At 36.1% G+C, this 25,457-nt stretch overlaps 1 protein-coding gene across 2 annotated transcripts in view; it reads right to left on the reverse strand.

The window, feature by feature from the left end:
• ATM (ATM serine/threonine kinase) overlaps positions 1-25,457 on the reverse strand; it is a 133,385-nt gene that overhangs the window by 98,867 nt on the left and 9,061 nt on the right. For both annotated transcript variants that reach the window (XM_065882336.1, XM_065882335.1), the window contains exons 5-15: positions 17,198-17,363; positions 16,312-16,550; positions 14,517-14,680; positions 9,683-9,852; positions 7,666-8,037; positions 6,020-6,214; positions 4,664-4,759; positions 3,633-3,858; positions 1,760-1,885; positions 1,073-1,198; positions 46-135 (exon numbers count right to left, since the gene is read on the reverse strand). In XM_065882336.1, coding sequence (XP_065738408.1) covers positions 46-135; positions 1,073-1,198; positions 1,760-1,885; positions 3,633-3,858; positions 4,664-4,759; positions 6,020-6,214; positions 7,666-8,037; positions 9,683-9,852; positions 14,517-14,680; positions 16,312-16,550; positions 17,198-17,363 — 1,970 coding nt within the window. The remainder of the gene's footprint in view (positions 1-45; positions 136-1,072; positions 1,199-1,759; positions 1,886-3,632; positions 3,859-4,663; positions 4,760-6,019; positions 6,215-7,665; positions 8,038-9,682; positions 9,853-14,516; positions 14,681-16,311; positions 16,551-17,197; positions 17,364-25,457) is intronic.

The raw sequence follows: 25,457 nt of genomic DNA on the forward strand, positions 1-25,457 counted from the left end.
CTTAGAATCAATGAAATATGGTGGTAAAATAGGAAGCATACTTACTAAATTTGTATAAATATCTGCAATATCATTCATTAGCTTTGATGTTAATAATCGCAGGAAGAAGCCAGATGCAATCTTATTTGGACTGTGCTGTAATTAAGACAAACAAAACACCAAGCAAACAAAGAAATAAAAACAAACAATTATTCTTTGCAGATAATATTTTCTCTATCTTGAATGAAATGCAGATTTTATTTTACACTGGAAATTATCAGAATAAGCATGGATAAAGAGTTTACTATTAGGAGCAAGATATGAATTGCTTCAAAAATACAAACCTCTTTTCTTAAAGTAATAATAACTATAGCAAATATCTTTCATTGAGCATAAATAACATTAAAGTAAAATACCAGCTACTGCCCCTAAACATAAGCAAGCAATAATCATAGCTTAGAGTTTATTCATCCACTCTCTCCTTCCCTACTTATACCAAAACACAAAAAAACACATTAAAAATCTAAAAATACATGCTGATAATATTGATATATGGCCATGTACTTAACATTAGCTTTAAAAAGTGTTTCTAGTTATTATCAATACTCTGGTTTGGCTCAGCTACCTCTCAGGCCTGCTCCAAATCAAAACAAAGATTACACACAGTAGCACCCTTTCTACCAAATGCTATGTAAGACTACCTGGGCAAAAGAGAGTAATGTATGTGCTAGAACTGTTTATCTTTGCAGTGCCCACTAGCCCTCGTGTACTGGTATGCACATCACATACTTAGTAGTCAACAAGTTTTTACTAAATAAATGAAAATACACTGGCAATAAAAGAGTCACCAATCAGTTGTATATTAAAGGGGTAAAATAATCTCAGAAACTTTCCTGAGAAGGTTAGTTTCGTGCAGTTAGTTTCATGAGAAACTCATATTACCTGTTGCTTTTTTCCTCTGGATACTACCTTAATTTACCAATTTAATTTAAAATCAGTGTATCAACTTATGAATGGACCCAAAAAATAGTAACACCACCAACCAGTTATCATCCTCCTAGGTAGGCTATGCTGTCAAGTAGGAACATCTTACCTTGGTACAGTTATGTAAGCAACGTGTACATAGATGCATCATATTTCTCAGTGAAACAATTCTAGATTCTTCATTTGTCTTATTTTTAAACAAAGTGATACTTTCTCCTGCATACTGCATTAGAGACTATTAAAAAAAAGGAGGAAAAATCCAAATTTCAGTTAAAATCATAGCTGATTGATTGCTTTTTTGTTTTACTTAAGAAGTAAAAGTAATCATTTTAAGAAGTTATACTTGGTTATAAAATATAATTAAAAATGAACAAATTTTTAAAAACAACAAATCTTATACCCTGTTATCCTTACAAATCACACAACTGACAGAACAGCACCCAGAGATAAAAGTCAGTTTCATGGTTAGAGCCTACTAGATTAACACTCCTGGTTAAAAATTCTTTAGGATAACTGATCCAGGAAAAAATTTTTAAAGTACAGATAAACACCAGTAATTTTGTTAATGAGATTAAATTTTAATGTGATATAATTTCAATTACTGTATTTATAGCTGGCTTAAAATAATTTCAAATTTAAGGAAGGAGATACAATATCATTTCTTCTCAGACTGCATAAATGAAAAAGAAAGCGCTAACCTACATAAAAATTTGTTTTCCAAACAAATATACCAGTTTTCCCAGGAATATATTTCAGTCAAATTAATCCAAAACATTATTGACATAAATCTTCCTACCTTGGCTTTCTGGAATAATTCTGATTTGTATGCTTCCTCTTCAGCTATTACACCCACGTAACAATAGCAGCCGAGAACACCCACCAAGAGACTTGAACACCGGACAAGCATTTCTGAATTTGAAGTCTTAAAGTAAAACCAAAATAAAAAATTTTTATATTTTGTAAATCGTTTCGAGTACTATTATCTTTTGAAAGAGCAAATTTTATGTACATATTAAAAAACAAAAGTTCAGTTAATTGAATTAATAGTGGCATAATTCTGATCATCTCTAAAACCATCTGAGGGATCCCTACAGAGTTGTGATAACCAGGGTTCTCAGGAAAATCAGAAGTAGTATGTCCTAATGGCCAAGTAATATATCTCTTCTTAAAGTGGCTTAATGTACTACACACACAAGCCCTTAAATATGTGAGGTAAGGAGGAAAGAAAGAAAAAAAACTGATAGGCAAACAAATGTCTGTAACTCTTAGAACATGAGTAGAAGTTAGATTCATAATAAGAGACATTAAAATGATGTTTTGAGCTTCTAAGAGATAAGAACCTTGATTTATTCAGCTGTTTAGATTCCACAGACTAACACAAGGCATTTTTGCCAGTAGATACTGCTTAACCAATTTTATAGAATTATGTAAGAATGTGCAAAGGTTACACAGAAAAATAAAATTTTCAGATTTTTCTGTTCCTATATCGTATGAAATGTCATTTTAGGGGAAAACACGGAAGATCTCATTCCTTGGTAATGAAAATGGTTACAACTATAATCCAGAAGTAAGTCGGTAATAGGGGCAAGATAGAGCAAATAGGCACACTGTCTCTTCTCTGGCTGTTTGTATCATTAATTATGACTACTGAATCAACCCCTTTGAGTAGCTTGTAGGTTTTATTTTAGTCAACAAATATTTTATCATTTATCATATAACTAAGCACTGCAGAAGATACAAAGATTAATAAAAATTATATATGCCCTTTAATGAGCTTCTAGCATAGTTTAAGAGATATTTGTGTATATGGTACAAAGAAGATGCTAAGTGTCATTTAAAAATAGAAATATTGGGCTTCCCTGGTGGCGCAGTGGTTGGGAGTCCGCCTGCCGATGCAGGGGACACGGGTTCATGCCCCGGTCTGGGAAGATCCCACATGCTGTGGAGTGGTTGGGCCCGTGAGCCATGGCCGCTGAACCTGTGCGTCCGGAGCCTGTGCTCCGCAACAGGAGAGGCCACAACAGTGAGAGGCCCGCATACCACAAAAAAAAAAAAGAAAAAAAAAAAAGAAATATTAAGTACTATTAAAATTAAAAGATGTACGGCTGAGATTATCTAAGAAAGGCTTTAGCAAGGATTTTGACATATGGATTATCTGAACACATAGAAATGGGTAGAAAGACACAGGAGTTTTGGCAAGAGAACAGCACACACGAAGAGAATCTGTGATTTTAAAAGGACAAAGGAAATGATATGTGAGACATTACTAAAGGACCTCTAAAATATGGGTGACTGCTAGTTCATTTATTAATGACTTCTCCCTCTTCAAGTGCAACCAAAATCTATTAGATCAGTTTATATTATATCATTTTCTGTTATTGTAATATTTCCCTCCTCTGTATTGAGGTTCTTTTTCATCAAACAATCACTATGCTCGAAACCTTTATTACTACTCATCAACTCACACAAAGAATTCTACTTCTCTAATGTCTATGAGAATTCCTGGTAAAAGAAAATAGTCAAATTGTTTTTCTTCAGTTTTCCTTTTTTTCATGCTAAATTTTCCCTATATATAGCCACGTGCTACTACTTTGCTTTTAAAATTAAGCTTTCTAACAGTCTACCAAAGTAGAATCAAATATAGGCTTTAGTTTGTTTTGAAAATTCACCTCAGATGAGTAATTATTTAGAAGCTGTTCTGACAATCCCAGAAGATAGCGATCCAGTGATTGCTTGAGATTTTGGTGGACAGAAAAGCCTACACTGGATTGGTGCTTTTCTGTAGTACGTTCTTTCACAATGGTTAAAAAATCCATCTTGTCAAAAGTTGTCTGAAGAAATAGTTCTTCAACTTCTGAGAATGAAGGTTCTTCTGTATCTTTTTGGTGTTGCTCACTTCAAAGAAATAAGATTCTTAATTTGTAAAATCAAATTACCTATTATTTCACCTTCATATAGCAGCAATCTATTACAAATAAAAACATTAATAGCATCTATATTATTTAAAGACTGCTTATACAATTAGTGAATTATTCTTTTAAATGCTTGTCTTCTTTGGATTTTGATAATTACTTGTATAGAATTTCATTATTCATTAGCAAATTTTACTAATAAACAAAAAAATAAAAGTTACAGTTTCAAAGGCAAATTCAGAAAGTATTAAAAAAAATTAACAACAGATATAAACACTAAGAATAACATTATCTGAAAACAGTTCCCTTTTTTCACCTTTGATTTCTCCAAAATATAGATCTTTTTTCATCTTATGCCCTCTGGAGGAAGAATAGGAATCTTCATGCCAATGAATCATTTTCAGTCACAGTGATAAACATAAGCCTCTTGAGTCAATCAACTAAAATGAGGTTTTTAGATTTATTCTTGTTTCCCTTATCCTCAATTATCATTAGTTTTTAGCGAACAGTCAGATTTTATTTGACATATAAAAATGGGTCACATCTTTAAAGAACTCATTTCCACATGATGTTTATGTTCTTAATATCCCATCATAAATATAAACTATAGGATATAAAGTAAAATTATTGAATTAAAAGAAACTTTTCCCTTGCTAACAGTTATGATTTTTTTAATTGACCAATTCAGTTCATAATTTTTAAAATGTAGCTACTACTCTGCTAAAATATTATCTTTGTTAATTAAAGCTGTATCTTAAAATAACACAGAACTCTATTAGATAACATACCATTCTGGCACACTTTGGAAAAAATTCATTGCAGCTTTACAGTTTTTCATAGTGAGACTCACAAGAATTTTCTCCAGGGCAAGATGAGGAAAATTACTATAAAGTAAAATAAAAATCTTTACTTAGAAGACCAAAAGCCATTTAAAGCATTCTTAAACTTAAACACCCAGGTTTAGCTATAAATATTGACCTCTAAAATTTGGATCCAAAATTAAAACTACTTTCATCTCTACTGAATTTCTTAACATCTGAAAACAGGTCTTAAAGAGCATACATTTCATGTTACTACCATTTTCAACACTTCCTAGAAGCAGACTCATACTGAATTTTTAAAGAGCATAAACAATTATGAAATAAAAGTAGGACTTCCCTGGTGGTGCAGTAGTTAAGAATCCGCCTGCCAATGCAGGGGGACATGGGTTCAAACCCTGGTCCGGGAAGATCCCATGTGCTGCAGAGCAACTAAGCTCGTGTGCCACAACTACTGAGCCTGCGCTCTAGAGCCCACGAGCCACAACTACTGAGCCCACACGCCACAACTACTGAGCCCACACGCCACAACTACTGAAGCCCACGTGCCCTAGAGCCCATGCGCTGCAACTACTGAAGCCTGCACACTCTACGGCCCGCATACTACAACTACTGAAGCCCACATGCCTAGAGCCTGTGCTCCACAAAGAGAAGCCACTGCAATGAGAAGCCCATGCACCACAACAAAGAGCAGCCCCTGCTCGCTGCAACTAGAGAAAGCCCACACGCAGCAACAAAGACCCAACACAGCCAAAAAATAAAAAATTTTTTAAAATAAAAAAATTTTTTTAAAAAGGCATTAAAGTAAAATCACTAAGATCCAGAGGTCTGTCCTCCAATCACTCAGTTCCATTTACTGACTGTGGATAGGTTAAGTGGGCAAGCTGCTCCCATCCTAGTGCTTAAGTCCCATTTTGGCTTTTTCTCATTTCTTCCCCTCATTAAAATATTTCGCCTAGAAGATACCCTCATTATGATTCCAGGATATACATGAGTTGGATATATGTTCAGATGGACCTATTTACAGACGATCACAAAGGAACATATAAGTGCTCAAAGAACTATATACATATTCTTCATGCACGTCCCCCTTATTCTCATGGTCTAGGTAGAGAGAGAAAACAAAGTAAAAGAACTTGGACAAAGATCCAGGCACAAAGATACAGAACACTATAAAAACAAAGGGACTGTTTAATCTCTAGGACTAATTCTGGGAAATCCTGTATGATCACTGTAAAATAAAGCCATCTAATATCAAACAAGAAATGGAGGGCACCTTATAAAACAAAACAAAAGCCAGCAGCATGCTAACTGAACTCAAATTACCTGTGAAGAATTGGAGGCAGCTCTGCACTGTCTTCAAAGTCATCCTCTAACTGATGGAATAAGAGCCATTTCATTATCAATTCCTTTAAAGAAAAATTTCTGTTTACATCATATATATTCTTCTCCATTCCTGTTTTTACTGTTTCTGGAACTACACAGATGGTCAGTGCCAAAGTCAAACAGCATACTGCAGGACTACAGCAAAACAAAGGACAATTAATATTAAAAGTGAGCTCTTTGCATAGAAAACAAACTTATGGTTATCAAAGGGGAAAGGAGGTGGGGGAGGGATAAATTAGGAGTTTGGGATTAGCAGATACAAACTATTATATGTAACTCAAAAACAGTCATGTACCACAATGTTCACTGCAGCTCTATTTTCAATAGCCAAGACATGGAAGCAACCTAAGTGTCCACTGACAGATGAATAGATAAAGAAGATGTGGCACTTATATACAATGGAATATTACTCAGCCATAAAAAGAAACAAACTGAGTTATTTGTAGTGAGGTGGATGGACCTAGAGTCTGTCATACAGAGTGAAGTAAGTCAGAAAGAGAAAAACAAATACCATATGCTAACATATACATATGGAATCTAAAAAAAAAGGTTATGAAGAACCTAGGAGCAGGACAGGAATAAAGACACAGACATAGAGAATGGACTTGAGGACACAGGGAGTGGAAAGGGTAAGCTGCGACGAAGTGAGAAAGAAGCATGGACTTATATATACTACCCAATGTAAAATAGATAGCTAGTGGGAAACAGCCACATAGCACACAGAGATCAGCTCCGTGCTTTGTGACCACCTGGAGGGGTGGATAGGGAGGGTGGGAGGGAGATGCAACAGGGAGGAGATATGGGGATATATGTATATGTACAGCTGATTCACTTCGCTATAAAGCAGACTAACACACCATTGTAAAGCAATTATACTCCAATAAAGATGTTAAAAAAAAACCTATTATATGTAAAATAGATAAACAACAAGGTCCTATTGTATAGCACAGGGAACTGTAATCAGTGTGTATATATACACAGACACACACACACATATGTATAAAACTGAATCACTTTGCTGTACCCCAGAAACTAACACAACATTGTAAATCAACTATACTTCAATTTAAAAAAAAGTAAGCTCTTTCAGGGACAGAGACCTTGTCTATCTTATTTATCACTGTGCCTCCAATGCTTAGGGCAGTGCCTGGCATGCTGTAGACATTTAGTAAACTTCTATGGACTAAATGAACACAAAAAAATTCTAAAAAGTCTGACTACATTTGAGAAAATTCTTGATTAAGAACTATCTCTTATTGTAACAGTATGCAGTACTAAAAAAAAATAAAATTTATGAAGATTGAGCAAAACATAATTGTCAATTACAAATAAAAGAAATATAAACACTTAATTCTTTAAAACTGGCCTTAGTAATCTCTTCACATTTGAAACTAAATTATACTTATTTATTAATTAAGACTTCCTGGACAAACAACAAAAGCATCTGAAACAGAATTTAACATATGTTTAACTGAACTCAGAAATTACAAAACTCAGGGGGAAAAAAAAAATTATATATATATATATATATATATATATATATATATATATGTTGCAAAATAGAATACAATCCATAGTCAACTTACCATGAAGGTCTGCAGGCTGACCCAGTAAATAACTTCCAGAATTCTCTGTCAACTTCAACTAAACTGCCTTGAATTATGGCTCCAAGTAAGCCAAAGTTTTCAGCTTGTATTTGTTCAGAACTTATACCACGAAAAGTAATAGACCAAATTTTAATCCAGAGTTTCAATAAATCTGACTTTTGAGAGCTTTCTAGGTTTGATTTCTTGCCTTGACACAATGCAAGTTCCATAAGGCATCGTAACACATATGGTGTGCGTTCCCCATGTCGTTGTTGAGGTAGAAGCTGGTGTAGTATCATTAGTAATGGTGACAACTCACAGTTAGGTAAACTTGAAGGATATTTTGATATTAATTGAGTTGCAATCTGTAACCTAAAAAAAGTATAAATAATTTGAAAATTATTCAAATCCATTAAGAGGCTAAAAGAAAATATATAGACATAGTACTCTTATAATAACCTAATTAGAATATTATCATCATCATTTTCCAGACTACTCTCATAATAAACTGGCTCTTAATATTTATTAGGCCCTACTTCCTAAAGTGGCAAGAAGATTGAAAACATTTAGGCTAGCTGGGTAAGCTATCATATTTTGCTTACACAGTAACTTTAAATAACTAAATTACCAACGTTCTACTTCTTACTTATCGTACACATCCCTGCTCTTTGGCCACCAATAATATTCCTTTAGAACAATAAAACAAACAAAAAACCCCAAAAACGGTTTTCCCTTGACGTTAATTCAGTTAATTCAATAAGTATTTGCTGCGAGTTCTCTAAAATGAGTGCTACTCAAGAATAGGAACTATATCTTGTTCACCCTCTATCCCTTATGCTTGGCACATAGTAGGTGTTCAATAAATAACTTCACTAAGTGGACAAATTAAAGAATATGAAATTGGCAACATCAACTATAGAAAATTTAGCAACAGGTATCTAAATCAATACGATTTCCTTCCACAACTCAATTATATTTAGACATTACATCAATGGGGGAAAAATCAAAGAGCACCGTTAACAAAAGTATGACTGTAATCTACAAATTTCTAACTGTCCTTACACAAGCTGCTTAACCTTTCTCAGTTGCAGTTGTCTTTTTGGTAAAGCAAAAAGGCTGAGCTGCATGAATTCTACAGATTCCTAACAGACCTAATATTTTGTGATTCCAAAGAATTCCACAATTTAATTACTTAAATAACTGCAAATGCTATATGAGACTAAAGAACAGAGCAAATGGAACTTCCCGGGTGGCGTAGTGGTTAAGAATCCTCCTGCCAACGCAGGTGACACGGGCTCAAGCCCTGGTCTGGGAAGATTCCCACATGCCACGAAGCAACTAAGCCCGTGTGCCACAACTACTGAGCCTGCGCTCTATAGCCCGTGAGCGACAATTACTGAGCCCACGTGCCACAACTACTGAAGCCCGTGCACCTAGAGCCCATGTTCTGCAACAAGAGAAGCCACAGCAATGAGAAGCCCATGCACCACAAAGAAGGGTAGCCCCCACTCGCTGCAACTAGAGAAAACCCTGTGCGCAGCAATGAAGACCCAACACAACCAAAAACAAATTTTAAAGAACAGAGCAAATAGTAAAAAATAACCTTTATCATGGCATAAGGTCCAAATTATTCTGTGATTTCTGAATACTAACTTTAATTTCTTCCTAATCTAATTCTATTAGAAGGTGCCAAGCATGGTAAAATTTCTTTGTGTTGAGGTATACAACTCAGTGAATTCCATGAGGCACACAGTACCGATCGCCTACCAAGCAGCCATTCTCCTTCTTCCTTGCTATGGCAATATGCTTAGGAAAGGTGCCCTATTCCTGGCTTCCAGCAGATAAACCATAGTGGTTGATCTCACATGTCCTAGTAATCACCTTCCCCTTTGTCATCACTGCTTTGGGAGTGACCTAATTCTGGCCAGGCCAATGAGGTAAAGGAATCTACCGGGGTCTTGTGAGAAAAATTAATGAGACTAAAATGATATTGAAAGAGAAAAAAACAATATTTTACCAAGGCACAATGTTAAAATCATTCTGTGACTTCTGAAGATGATCTTTTATTACTTCCCAACCTAATTCTATTTTCTTCTTTTTGCAAGGTGCATTGTAATCACTAAATTCTCTTTGTGTGGTTGTGTAAGACTGAGAAATCTCCAAAGATCTAGTATCTTCATTAAAAACCTGTAAAACAACAAAAGGAAAACCTAGTTTTTTAATACTGCTATTGTTTCTAATAGTTCATTAGGAAAAAATGTTCCGTCTTAGATGAAGATACAGGTTAGTCATAAAGCAAGAGTAATAAACTACAGAAATATATGAATATGAAAATATGGTAACAAACATTTTGCAGACAATAATGGCTCTCTAGAAAGCAGATATTACCAAGTAAGTTATTAGTTTTAGTTCCTGAGAAACTTTACTAAAAGCACCAAAACATCTAAAAGTAAAGCAAAAACCTCTATTTTCAAAGATATTAAATCATAAACTTAGTGTTAAGAAAATATTTCACATGTGAAATGGATGGTAACCAAATCTCCGGGGAAAAGTTTTACTTAAGAAACATTGTCTCTATTTCATTTACTTCTGCTCTGATCTTTATGATTTCTTTCCTTCTACTAACTTTGGGTTTCATTTGTTCTTTGTCTACCTCCTTTAGATGTAAGGTTAGGTTGTTTGAGATTTTTGTTTTCTGAGGTCAAACTTCCCTCTTAGAACTGATTTTGATGTGTCCCTTAGAACTGCTTTTGATGTGTCCCCTCTTAGAACTGCTTTTGATGTGTCCCATAGGTTTTAGACAAATGAAATAGAGACTGAAAAAATAATAGAAAAGATCAATGAAACTAAAAGCTGGTTCTTCGAAAAGATAAACAAAATTGATAAGCCTTTAGGCAGACTCATCAAGAAAAAAAAGGGAGAGGGCCCAAATCAATATAATCAGAAACGAAAAAGAAGTTAAAACTGACACCACAGAAATACAAAGGATCAGAAGAGACTACAACAAACAGCTATATGCCAATAAAGTGGACAACCTAGAAGAAACAGACAAATTCTTAGAAAGGTACAATCTCCCAAGACTGAACCAGGAAGAAATAGAAAATGTGAACAGACCAATAACCAGTAATGAAATTGAATCAGTAATTTTAAAACTCCCAACAAACAAAAGTCCAGCAACAGATGGCTTCACAGGTAAACTTTACAAACATTTAGAGACTTAACACCTATCCTCAAACTATTCCACAAAACTGCAGAGGAAGGAACAATTCTGAACTATGAGGCCAGCATCACCCTGATATCAAAACCAGACAAAGATATCACAAAGAAAGAAAATTATAGGCCAATATCACTGATGAACATATGAAAACATCCTCAACAAAATACTAGCAAAACGAATCCAACAATACAGTAAAAGGATCATACCTGGGACTTCCCTGGTGGCGCAGTGGTTAAGAATCTGCCTGCCAATGCAGGGGACACGGGTTCAAGCCCTGGTCCGGGAAGATCCCACATGCTGCGGAGCAACTAAGCCCATGTGCCACAACTACCAAGCCTGTGCTCTAGAGGTTGTGAGCGAAAACTACTGAAGCCTGTGCGCCTAGAACCTGTGCTCTTCAACAAGAGAAGCGCCCACAATGAGAAGCCCACGCACCGCAAAGCAGAGTAGCCCCCGTTCTCTGTAACTAGAGAAAGCCTGCACGCAGCAACGAAGACCCAACACAGCCATAAACAAATAAATAAATAAATAAAAATAAATTTATATTAAAAAAGTAGGATCATGTGGGATTTATCCCAGGCATGCAAGGATTTCTCAATATTTGCAAATCAATCAATATGATATAGCACATTAACAAACTGAAAAATAAAAACCAAATGATCATCTCAATAGATACAAAAAAGTTTTTGATAAAATTCAACATCCATTTATAATAAAAACTTTCCAGAAAGCAAGCACAGAGGGAATATACCTCAGCATAATAAAGTCCATATATAACAAACCCACAGCTAACATCATACTTAATGGTGAAAAGCTGAACGTATTTCCTCTAAGATCAGGAACAAGACAAGGATGTCCACTCTTGCCACTTTTCTTCAACAGTTTTGGAAGTCCTAGCCACAGCAATCAGAGAAGAAAAAGAAATAAAAGGAATCCAAATTGGAAAAGAAGAAATAAAACTGTCACTGTTTGCAGATGACATGATACTATACATAGAAAACCCTAAAGATGCTACCAGAAAACTACTAGAGCTCATCAATGAACTAAGTAAAGTCGCAGGATACAAAATTAATATACAGAAATCTGTTGCAATTCTACACACTAATGAACTACCAGAAAGAGAAATTAAGGAAACAATCCCATTTACCTTGCATTAAAAAGAATAAATTACCTAGAATAAACCTTTTGCCTACAGGAGACAAAAGACCTGTCCTTGGAAAACTGTATGACTGTGATGAAAGAAACTGAAGACGACACAAACAGATGGAAAGATACACTGTGTTCTTGGATTGGAAGAATCAACATTGTTAAAATGACCATATTACCTAAGGCAATCTACAGATTCAATGCAATCCCTATCAAAATACCAATGGCATTTTTCACAGAACCAGAACAAATAACTTTAAAATTTGTATGGAAACACAAAGGACCCCAAATAGCCAAAACAGTCTTGAGAAAGAAGAACAGAGCTGGAAGAATCACACTCCCTGACTTCAGAATATAAAGACTACAAAGCTACAGTAATCAAAACAGCGTGGTACTGGCACAAAAACAGACACATAGATCAATGGAACAGGATAGAGAGCCCAGATATAAACCCATGCACTTATGGTCAATTGATCTATGACAAAGGAGGCAAGAATATACAATGGAGAAAAGACAGTCTCTTCAATAAGTGTTGCTGGGAAAACTGGACAGCTACATGTAAAAGAATGAAATTAGAATGTCCTCTTATACCATATACAAAAATAAAATGAATTAAAGACATAAATGTAAGACTGAATACTGTAAAACTCCTAGATGAAAACACAGGCAGAACACCCTCTGACATAAGTCATAGCGATACTTTTTTGGATTCATATCCTAAAGAAAAGGAAATAAAAGCAAAAATAAGCAAATGGGACCCAATTAAACTCACAAGCTTTTGCACAGCAAAAGAAACTATCCAGTGAATGAAAAGACAACCTACTGAATGGGAGAAAATGTTGGCAAATAATATGACCGATAAGGGGTTAATATTCACACATATAAACAGCTCAACATCAAAACAAACAAACAAACAACATTATTAACAAATGGGCAGAAGACCTGAACATACATTTTTTCCAAAGAGGAAACGAAGATGACCAACAGGCACATGAAAGAATGCTCAACATGCTAATCATCAGGAAAATGCAAATCAAAACCATAATATCACTTCACACCTGTCAGAATGGTTATCATGATTATCATCAAAAAGAACACAAATAAAAAACAGTGGCAAGGATGCGGAGAAAAGGGATCCCTCATACACTGTTGGGGGGACTGTAAATTGGTGCAGCTAATGTGGAAAACACTATGGAGGTTTCTCAAAAATTAAAATTACCATATGACCCAGTAAAATTCTCCTGGGTATATATCCAAAAAAACCAAAAACACTAATTCAAAAAGGTACATGCACCCAATGTTCACAGCAGCATCAATTGCCAAGATATGGAAGCAACTTCAGTGTCCATCAAGAGATGAATGGATAAAGATTGGTGAGTGTATATACATATGTATATATATACACATACACACACACACACAAAAGACTACTACTCAGCCATAAAAAAAGAAAGAAGTTCTGCCATTTGCAGCAACACGGATAGAGTTGGAGGGCGTTATGCTAAGTGAAATAAGTCGGACAGAGAAAGACAAATACTGTATGATATCACTTACATGTGGAATCTAAAAAACACAACAGATTAGTGAATATAACAAAAAAGATGCAGACTCACAGATACAGAGAACAAACCAGTGGTTACCAGTGGGGGATGGGGGGTAACAAACTATGAGTGGGAGTTTATTGTAAGGATGTATTGTACAACACGGGGAATATAGACAATATTTTGCAATAACTGTAAATGGAGTATAACCTTTAAAAATTGCATAAATTTTAAAATTTCTTCTATGGAGGAAAAAAAAAGAAACATTAAGCCATCAGCTGATGAATGGGTAAACAAAATGTAATATATCCCTACAACTGAATATTACTCAGCGATAAAAAAGAATGAAATACTTATTCATGGTACGACATGGAAGAACCTTGAAAACATTATGCTTAGTGAAAGAAGCCAGACACTAAAGACCACACATCGTATGATTCAATTTATATGAAATGTCCAAAACAGGCAAATCCACAGAGGCAGAAAGTAGATTAGTGGCTGGTTGCTAGGAACTGGAAGCAGGGAATTGAGGCTGACTGCTAATAGGTACAAAGTTTGTTTTGGCAGTGATGGAAATGCTCTGGAATTAGTGGTGATGGTTGCACAACAGAGTGAAAATGCTAAAAACCACTGAATTACACCCTTTAAAATAATGAATTTTATGTCATGTGATTTCTAAATCAGGAAAAAAAACAAAGAAAGAAAACACATAGGGTTAAGATAATCTTATTGCTTGTAGACAGTTTTCTTAAGAATGGAAACGTTCATCATCAGTTTTCCCTAAGTTTATATTTGCAAGATAGTTACCTCTTAAGTTAGAAGGGCAATGCTAAATATTTATGGTGTTTAGAAAGGAACAGTTACATGTACCGAGTAATTTTACACGCTTTTTACAGGCCAATAAAAGGAGAATGAGAAATTTCAAAATGTGACAAGATCTACTATACCTGGTGACAAATATCTGCCATCAATTCAATCAAGTTTTCCTTGACAGCGATATTACGAGATCCTGAAGAATATTTCCCTCTGCTTCCTATATGACTTATTTCATTAACTAGCAGATCATATACATTGTATAAGATACTCTTCCACTTTCTTGATGCATAGGCACCTGTAATTTTAAAAAATAATTATTAAATTAAAATATAATTTATACATACAATCCATTTGCACTGCCAACTCCCACAAAACTATTCAGCTGTTAAGGTGGAAACATTAGAAGACATCTGGTCCAGCCTATTTAGTACTAATGGCTCTTCTGACAATATCCTTGACAAGCTCTACTTCATAATGATGTCCATTTCACACTCAGTTAACTGTATTTCTTGTAAAATTCTTCCATATTCTGATCTAACTATCTCTAACCAATTCAATCAAAATCTCAATCAAACTTTCTTTAATTTCTTCTCTCCCCCAAAGCAAATTAATACTTTCCCTCTTTTACATAAGGACCAACTTCTCTGTATGTCTTTAAGAGAAAAACATTACCAGTTCCTTCAACAAGAGTACAAATAACATGTTATCCAGACTTATCATCATCCCAGTCACCTTCCCCTAGACACACTCCAGTCAACTTATGTCCCTCTTAAAATGATGACTCTACAAACTCTGGTAAGCATAATATTCCCAACCACGATCTAACGAGTATGGGGAACAATGGGGCTGTTTCCTCCCACAAAACGAAGAACCTATTTAAAATCTATTAATGAATTTAATTAATCTATTAAAGAACCTAATAGTCTATTAATGTATACTAAAACTATATTCGTGTTTCTGACAGCCTCATCATCTGTCAATTTTCAATTGATCCTAAACATGCACTTAACTAAAATCCTAAACATGTCTCACCATCTCTTAATAAGCCTGATTTTCATTCTGGTGAGAGCTATGTGAAAGATGAAAAACTAAGGAAAGCCACCATTCTTTCACCTCCAGTGGTTTCATGGGCTACAAATACATCTAACTATACATACTAGAAGAGCCCATGAAACATACACAGCTGCTTTTGATAAAAAGTGGCCACAACAGTTTTCCTCTATTTTAGCTACTATTCAATGAATGTCCTTAATAAGGTCATTACACTAGCCATGATGAATTGGTCCAAAGGCTAGTACAAGCCAGATTCAAAACATAGCCTAAGCATGAGAGAACTCATTCAATTCCAGTTCCACCCAGTAAAGTTCCTGTCTACTGAATGGAGCTACATCATCCATGCAATACTCTTTTGGTGAAAGACAAACATAAAGGAATGAAGGGAGGATAAGTCATTCATTTCTGGTTTCCCTAGCAAATATGTATTTATCTTCCTTGGGAACTGACTAATCTGGCTGGTTCAATTCACATTTATCTATTTTATTTTCTAATAAAAGCAATATGTAGATAAACAAGATCCTGTCTTCTCTAAATTCTTTTACTCTTACAGTCTGCGTCACACCTCTTAGCACCTAATTATTGCTGCATAATCAGATCCTAGAGGGAATAGTGTCTCATATTTGTTCGTATTCCTCACAAAACGTAGGTAGCATTGTACTAAACAAATGGTAAGGCATGATATGATTTGCAACCTACCATAGCTTCAAATTAAAAAATAAAAGTGTGAAAAATATCCTCATGACTGACACTATTACCAAGCAAAGCAATCCAGAGGAAGGTCATAACCTCCTATAACATACAGATTTCATACTTAACCCTCTATATTTCAATGAAGAAGCAAACGCAAAATAGCAAAAACTTTCTTTATACCTTTTTCTTGAGTTTTGGCTCCCTTTGGATGATGGATATAAATTTGTAGTTGAAATAACTCAATAATTACTTCTTTTAAGGAATCATTAAGTCTATGTTGAGTCCAGATATAAAGTAAGGTAGGAAGAATTTCATCTCCTAATTCACATACTCGAATTCGAAAGTTAACAGCCAAAGTCTTGAGGAAGATAATAAATGCTGCTAAGATATGACTTAGACCTGCAGAGCTCTTTTCTTGTCTGTAACAGAAAATAAGCAGACTTAATATAACAGGGGAAAATGCAGAAACTGAAGACAGTAATGAAGTTGCGTGCTGAAAGAAAAAAACGTTCTGATTTTCAAATAATAGTAGTCTTACTTTCAGAATTATTCAGAAAAATCACAGCAGCACTACTTAGCAACAACAAAAAATAGTTCCTATTTGGCATTGGGAGATCACTCCTGTTAGCTCTCCCTGCTGCTGAAACACTGTCTAAAATTATATAAAACTAATTTGTAATACCTACCATTTATAAAATATTTCACATTATAAATTGGGTAATGCCACATAAATATAAGATACTGATATTTCCAAAATATATTCCTATTTCATTTTATTCTTAGCACATTACAACTATCTTCAAAATTCAGGAAAATAAAAATACTTGGAGGCCATATAGCTTTCCTGTTATTAAAAAAGCAAGACAGATCTAGAACATCATTACATGTTCTGCATATTGGATATTCAGGAAGTGCTGGACCTAACACTTTCCTTGGGAATCCACTAGTTCTACTATAATCGGCCAATGATGTTTTCAAGTTGGTAAAATTTAGTTACTGAATCTAAAACAGTCTTGCAAAAAGATCAAATGGATTTCCAATACAAAACAAAAACAGATTAGATTACCTTGCATGCTGAATAGCCTTAGAAAAAAAATCCAAAAATTTAGAATTTAATCCATCAGTCTGCGCACAGCATCCTTTGGTCACAGCTTCAATTATTCTAGCCACCAAAACTCTATTAATGTCTTGTGAAGGTTTAAGATACAGCTGGAAGTACACAGAGAACAATTCTTAAAAAAAAAAAAAAAACATGTTAGTTATGTTTTTAAAAAGAAAACTATCGAAACATTTAACTTAGATGTCACAATTCAATTTAAATTTCAATAATCCCACAGACAAAAGATTAAAAATTATATTAATTTATACTTACTACAGTAAGAGCATCCCATCAATATTTATTTTTATAAATTAAACTGCCTTCAAGACCGGAACTACAGGCAGCAGAGTATGTGAACACCAGTTTAAGAGCCAGATCTCAGATAAGCTACTTAACTTCTCTATTCCTAAATTCCTTCTGCTAGGCCTAACAAAGCACTTGACAGTGTACTCTCCACAGTTTTGTTTTGTTTTGTTTTGTCTTAGTGCTATTTGATTAATAATGTGTGTAAAGTGTGTCAAGAACTGTGAAAGATCTGAGACTTTACACTATTTGTAACCCAACAAATTAGAATGCCAGTTTCATGGATGTTGGCAGAAGACATGAAATTCCTGATCAGAGAAAGAGGACAATTTATTTCTCACAGCAATGATAGTAGCCAGAGTACCTTCATTTTTGCATAAATTCCTCAATCTCAAAAGCAACGTGAAGAGGGACAGGTGACACAGTTCAAATGATGAGCTACCATACAGGAGAGACATCCCAAGCAATGAGCTGCAAGCAAACCTGTCCTTTGTTCTGGAGGAGGCCATCATCTCTGTCATCTCTATCTTCCAAGGCTCACTGCACAAACATACTTTAAAAAACAGTCTGGAAAAGAATAGTCAGTGTCATGTCTTTGACATGACATGCAGAAACGTGAAATGCATTGAGAATTATCTCCCAACACAATGAAAAGCAAAGTTGCTAAGGCAGGATTTTCTTCCCATAAAGAGATAATTAGGAAGTCCTCAGTTAGCAAAGTGACTTAAGAATAATTTCAACTGTATATGTCAAATAATTCTGCAGAAATAGCTTAAAGTCAGAAATGTTAAATTCAAAAGAATAAGGACAATATAAAAACCTCAAACATCAAATAGTAAGAAAAATGATTCCTATCATATCTGACTTTATAGAACTCTACACAAGTGCTTCCCAAAGTTTTTTCACTACATGCAATACCTAAATAATGGTAAAAACATGAATTAACACACACAAATTTGGAGACAGAAAAACAGGAGGCATTATCTTTAGCATTTCCTTCTTATTACTTGGCAAGAGCAAAGTGCTGAAACAGCAAAAGCCAACAATGCAACTCTCTGTCTCTGATTAAATCTCAACTTTCAGGGCTTTTATTTTACTTGGGGAAATTATCCCAGTTCTCACAGAATCCAACATATTCCTCTAGTAAGTGGATAAAAAAAAAAAGCTAGTATAAGACATTCAACAAAAGAGTAGAGTCCTACTTCTCCAAAAACGGCGGCAGTGCATGCCTCCAAATGAATTCCCTTTCTCCATGAATTCAACAACAAAAAAAGCTCAAAGAGCAGATAGCAAAACAGCATGATATTAAAAAGCAGTTTCTGCAGACTCACAGACATAAAGAACACACTTGTGGTTGTCAAAGTGGAGGGAGGTGTAGGGGAGGGAAGTATTGGGAGTTTGAGATTAGCAGATGCAAACTTTTATATATAGGATGGATAAACAACAAGGTCCTACTGTATAGCACAGGGAACTATGTTCAATATCCTGTGATAAACCATAACGCAAAGAATATGAAAAAGAATATATATATGTATGACCAAGTCACTTTGGTGTATAGCAGAAATTAACACAACATTGTAACTCAACTATTCTTCAATAATTTTTTTTTAAAAGGAGTTTCTGGAGTTAAAATAAAATAAAACCCCAAAAGACATCATTAAATGTAGATTCCTTGGGATTTTACACATAGACAGCCATATCATCTACAAATGTGAAGTTTTATTTCTTCCTTTCCAATCTGTATGCCAATTATCCTTTTCTTGCCTAACTGCCCTAGCTAGGACCTCCAGTACAATGTTGAATAGGAGTGGTGACAGCGAATACCCTTGTCTTTTTCCCAATTTTTTAATGAAAAGTTTTAAATTACAGATTTGATTTCTTTACTTGTTACAGAAGTATACAGATTACTTATTTCACACTGGGTGAGTTTTGATAGTGTGTGGTTTTAAGGAATTGTTCCATTTATTTTCAGTCATCAAATTTATGTGTGTAGAGTTGTTTATAGCATTCCCTTACTATTCTTTCAGTATCTGTGGAATCTGCAATTATATCCCATTTAATTCCTAATATCAATAATTTGTGTCTTTCTTTACCTTACTCACTCTTGCTAGAGGTTCTAGATTTTGATGTTTTCAAAGAATCAGCTTTTTGTTTCAATAATTTTCCTTTACTGTTTTGTTTTCATCCATTTCTGTTCTTATCTTCTGCTTGAAGTCTTTGGATTTGTTTGTTTTTCTAGTTTCTTGAGATGGAGGCTAAGATTATTAATTTGATATCTTTCCTCTTTTCTAATGTAGGCATTTAATGCTATAAATTACCCTCTCAACATAACTTTAGCTACATTCTACAAATTTTGATATGTTGTAATTTTCATTTTCATTCAGTTTTAAACATGCCTTGAGAATTTTCTTTCCACCCATGAATTATTTAGAAGCGTGTCATTTATTTTCACAAAAGTACTATGAAGGAAAGAGTACCATGGTAGAAAATAAAAAGAGAGGAAGAAATTAGGAAAAACAATCAGAAAATGGCCGTGACATTTAAACTGAGACTTGAAGGACAAGAAAAAACAGGCCATACAAAGGGTAGCCTCTGAAAAAAGAACAAATGCCACTGGTAAGAAAGAGCTTATACTTTCTAAACAGGAGTGTGTGAGATGATCCATAGCTATGTCAGAAGAAAATATTAGCGCTCCTATTTTTTAATTAAAACTAATTACAAAAATTACGCTTTACTGATTTTTAATATAGAAATCGACAATGGCCACTCTGGAAGACAGTTTGGCAGTTTCTTAAAAAACTAAACATACTTTTACCATATGATCCAGCAATCACGCTCCTCAGCATTTACCCAAATGAGTTGAAAACTTATCTGTACACAGATGTTTATAGCATTTTCATTCATAATCTCCAAAACTTGCAAGCAATCAACATGTCTTTCAGTAAGTGAATGGATAATTAAACTGTGGTAAATCCAGACAATGAAATATTATTCAGTGCTAAAAAGAAATGAGCTATCGAGCCATGAAAAGACATGGAAGAACTTTAAATGCAAATTACTAAATGAAAGAAGCCCCTCTGAAAATACTATATACTGTATGATTCCAACTATATGACATTTTGGAAAAGGCAAAACTATGGAGACAGTTAAAAAGATCAGTGGTTGCTAGGGATCAAGGTGGAGAGAGGAATAAATAGGCAGAGCACAGAGGATTTTCAGAGCAGTGAAACTATTCTGTATGATACAATAATGGTGGACACATATCATTATACATTTCTCAAAAGTTATAGAATGTACAACACCAAGAGTGACAGTGTAAACTATGGACTTTGAGTGATATGAGGTGTCAGCGTAGGTTCACTGATGGAAACAAATGTACCGCTTTGGTGCTGGATGTTGCTGTGCACGTGTGAGGTCAGGGGATATATGGGAACTCTGTACTTTCTGCCCAATTCTGCTGTGAATCTAAAACTGCTCTAAAAAAATAAAGTCTATTAAAAAAAAGTTTGAAAATCACTGGGTTAGAGAATCTGAATAAAGGCCACTGTAGCAAGAGCACAGAAATTAGAAGGATGGGGTGGGCTTTAAGGTCAGAGAGATAGGCAGAAGCAAAACTACGTAGCACTTCCAAGACCTGAAGGGAAGTCCATATTTTATATTAGTTATACAAGAAAGCAACTGAAGGTTTTTAACTTTTCTTCCTTTCTACCTAATTAGAAAAACTATTTTCTTCCTTAGGACAATCTTAGGGCTCTTGCTTTGGAATCCCTTCTTCTCAGAAAACATACATGAGCAATTTTCCTGTGTATTCAACTACTCTCTCTTCACTGAATCCTTCTGATTACATGTATATATACTCCAATCACTCTCTTCTTTAATAGGACCCCCTTTCCCTTCCCCTTGTAACCAAAACTTTTGAAAATGTTGTATTTGTTAATCCATTTTCTCACTTGTCACTCATGCTTTCACACCAGTTTGTTATACAACTGAACACCATCAACCAACTGACTCTAACTGCCATGTATAGAATAATTCATCCAACAATAGCAGATACACATTCTTTTCAAATGCATATGGAACACTCACCAAGTTAGACCTTATCCTTGATCATAAAAGAAATCATAACAGTTATAAATAATTTTGGTTATAAAAAGCATGGTCTCTGACCATAACATTAAACCACAAAAGGAAAACAAAACAGGAGAATTACCCCAAATGAATGGGAATTAAACAACATACTTCCAAATAATCCAGGGTCAAAGGGAAACCCTCAAAAAAACCTAGAACGTATTTTGAACTGAAGAAAAAGAAAAAACATTGTCAACATTTGTGAGATGTGACTAAAGTAGTGTTTAGAGAAAAACTTATTACATTAAATGCACATATTTGGAAAGAAGCTCTCAAATCAATGATCTAAGCTTAAGAAACCAGAGAAGAAATGAAATCCAAAGCAATCAGAAGTAAGGAACTAATAATTATAAGATCAGACTCAGTAATGAAAGAGGCAATACCACTACACAGCATAAGCACATTAAAAGGATAATGAGACAATAATGTTCAAGAACAACTTTACACTCATACGTTCAACAACTTATATGAAATGAACAAATTCTTAAAGAAACAAATTCCAAAGGTCACTGAGAATATGTAACCTAAATAATCCTGCATCTATTAAAGAAATTGAATTCATAATTAAAAATCTTACAACCACCACCACCTCCAAATTCAATCCAGTAACATATAAAATGTATAATACATCATGCCCTAATAGGGTATATCCCAGGAACACAAGGTTGACTCAACCTGTGAAAAACTGATCAACATAATTCACCGTACCAATAAACTAAAGACAAAAAAACCCATGATTGGGCTTCCCTGGTGGCGCAGTGGTTGAGAGTCCGCCTGCCGATGCAGGCAACACGGGTTCGTGCCCAGGTCCGGGAAGATCCCACATGCCGCGGAGCGGCTAGGCCCGTGAGCCATGGCCGCTGAGCCTGCGCGTCCGGAGCCTGTGCTCCGCAACGGGAGAGGCCCCAGCAGTGAGAGGCCCGTGTACCGCAAAACAAACAAACAAACAAAAAAACCCATGATTATCTCAATATATACAGAAAAAAATTCAATTCAATATCCATTCAATATCCATTCATGATAAAAAACCATGAGCAACCAGAATAGAAGGGAATGTCCTCAACCTGTATTAACAGCTCATATGCTGAACTTCCCTGGTGGCACAGCATATAAGAATCCACCTGCCAATGCAGGGGTCACGGGTTCGAGCCCTGGTCCGGGAAGATTCCACATGCCATGGAGCAACTAAGCCCGTGCGCCGTAACTACTGAGCCTGTGCTCTAGAGCCCGTGAGCCACAACTACTGAGCCCATAAGCCACAATTACTGAAGGCCATGCGCCTGCAGCCCGTGCTCCACAACAAGAGAAGCCACCACAATGAGAAACCCGCACACTGGAGCAAAGAGTAACCCCCGCTCGCTGCAACTAGAGAAAGCCCACGTACAGCAATGAAGACCCAAGGCAGCCCAAAGTTAATTAATTAATTAAAAATAGCTAATATGCTAATGATCAAACACTGAATATTTCCCCCTAAAACCAGGAACAGGACAAGGAAGGATGTCTCTTCTCACTACTCCTAATCAAAATCATATTGGAGGAAAAACTATACATCTCTTAGAAGAAAACACAGGGGGAAAGTTTCATAACATTGGATTGGCAATGATTTGTTGGAAATGACCCCAAAAGCACAGGCAACAAAAGAAAAAAATAGATAGACTGTATTCATCAAAGCAAAACCTTTTGTGCATCAAAGGACACTATCATCAGAGGTAAAGGCATCCCATGGAATGGGAGAAAATATTTCCAAACCATGTATCTGATAAGGAATTAATATAGAATACATAAAGAACTCCTACAATCCAACAAAAAACAAACAACCCGATTAAAAACTGGGCAAAAGATTTGAATAGACTTTTCTCCAAAGATGATATACAAATGGACAATAAACACATGAAAAGTTCAACATCACCAGTCATTAAGGAAATGCAAATCAAAATCACAATGAGACACCACTTCATACACATTTACATTAGGATGGCTATTATCAAAAAAAGAGAGAAAGAAAAAGAAAAAAGAAGTGTTGAGGAGTTAGCGACAGGGAGGGCAGGGGGCCTGTGCTTAGTTCTGGGGGAGGAGGTGGCCAGTTTAGGGTCTCAGGGGACAGGTAGGGGAGATGGCAGAGTTAGATGGGACTGGGGGGGTGGGGGTGCCAGGAGAAGGAAGGTTGAAGGGGAGACTAGATGTTGGGGGAACTGTGCTGGGAAGAGCTGCGTCAGAAGTGCCCACAGTAACCCAGGGGGAGGACAACACCCAGGTCTGGCTGTCGCAGCTGCTTGCTGGAGAAGGGGAGCCTGACCTCTAGTAGGGCGCCACTCCTGTACAGAGGGTTGTGAACCCGCCTGGGGATGAGGCCTGGTGTTGTGGAAACTGAACTTAGCTTCGCGGGGCTGACAGTTCTGGCCCAGGGCGGTGGCAGTGCACCCCTTTAGACTTTTCCTCTAGGTTCCATGCTTACCTCTTCTGTGACCTCACTCTGCCCCTCCTCCTCCCTATTAACTCTCTCGAGGTTACCCCTTCACTTAAAACGTTGCTTCTGGTAATCTGTGTTCATCATGGCAAGCTGGTGGCACCAGGAGAAATGGAGCCCCTGTCCAGTGTGAGTCGTAGCAGTGCAGGAGGGGAGACCCTGGAGGAGGAGAGAGCCCGCCTAAATTGATGTCTACAGATTGAATTTCCAGAGGCTTAGGAGGAGGAGTTCTCCATTGTCCTGTTTCCAGGCCTTGCTCAGGAAGCCCTGTATTCATTCAGGAGACCATCCTTTAAGGTTTTCAGATGAGCTTATGAGGGGGCAATCTTTAAAAGTCCAAAGCAGATGCATCCGGGGCCTTCAGCAGATGCGTTGCTTTGAGTGTGTAACCCGGGAGCAGCAATCTCTGGGCACGTGAACACCAGCAGGCACCTCTCCTGTTCTGCGGTGGAGGTTTTCAGATGCTGCATCTTCTAAATTCAGCCTTCTGTTGTACTAGTTTTGGGCTACGAACCTTGCTTCCAGAGAACACTTAAGCTGTAGAACATTTTAACACGATGCCACAACACAGAGTGCTGCCTTGTAGATGGAGCTTGCAGATGCATCCCAGTGACCCTCTCACCTACCCGCCGGCCTTCCTGTGCATTGGTCGGAGGAATTCTTAGTGTGATGATATAATCTGTGTGTTGGGAAAGTGTTCAAGATTGAAATGCCTTAGGCAAATACTTAAATGAGCCAACTGGCAAATTGAGGGGGGTCATTGTACTGTGCTGGAGGTACGAGTTGGTCATGCCCCAATTGTGATAGAAATGGCAGGTCTAGTTTGGGCATTCCTACTAAGAAGGGAGTGGTCAGGGTACCGATAGTGATCTTTGATTCATCTTGCTCTATGTGTTTTTTAACTTCGATTTTACTTGATCAGATTTCAGAGTAATCTTAGTGTTCAAATGGGAGGACCCTGAGGTGAGGGGTGGTGGGGAGGGAAAAGCCTACCACAGGTGCTGGGAAGGGTGGGCGTGAAGAAAGGGAGAAGGGGGGAGGGTTGTGGTTAGGTGTGGGTTGTAGAGGGTGGGAGTGGTAGGGAATGTGGGTTGAAGGGAATTCTCTGAAAAGATCAGTAGGCAGAGCTCTGGGGAATTATATAGAGCTCATGGGCCAAGAAAATACTAGTTAATAGTAAATTGTTAATGCTAGTTAAATTATCGCTTGGAAGCAAAAAAAAAAGTCGCTTGGAAACTTTCTAAAATGCTTAGAACTCTGCTAAGTGCAGGGGAAAAAGCAAAATTGCTTTGCTGCAAGATGGGGAGGACTGAAAAGGTAACTGAAGAC

The sequence above is a fragment of the Phocoena phocoena genome, chromosome 8, assembly GCF_963924675.1.
Source record: "Phocoena phocoena chromosome 8, mPhoPho1.1, whole genome shotgun sequence".
Lineage (NCBI taxonomy): Eukaryota > Metazoa > Chordata > Mammalia > Artiodactyla > Phocoenidae > Phocoena > Phocoena phocoena.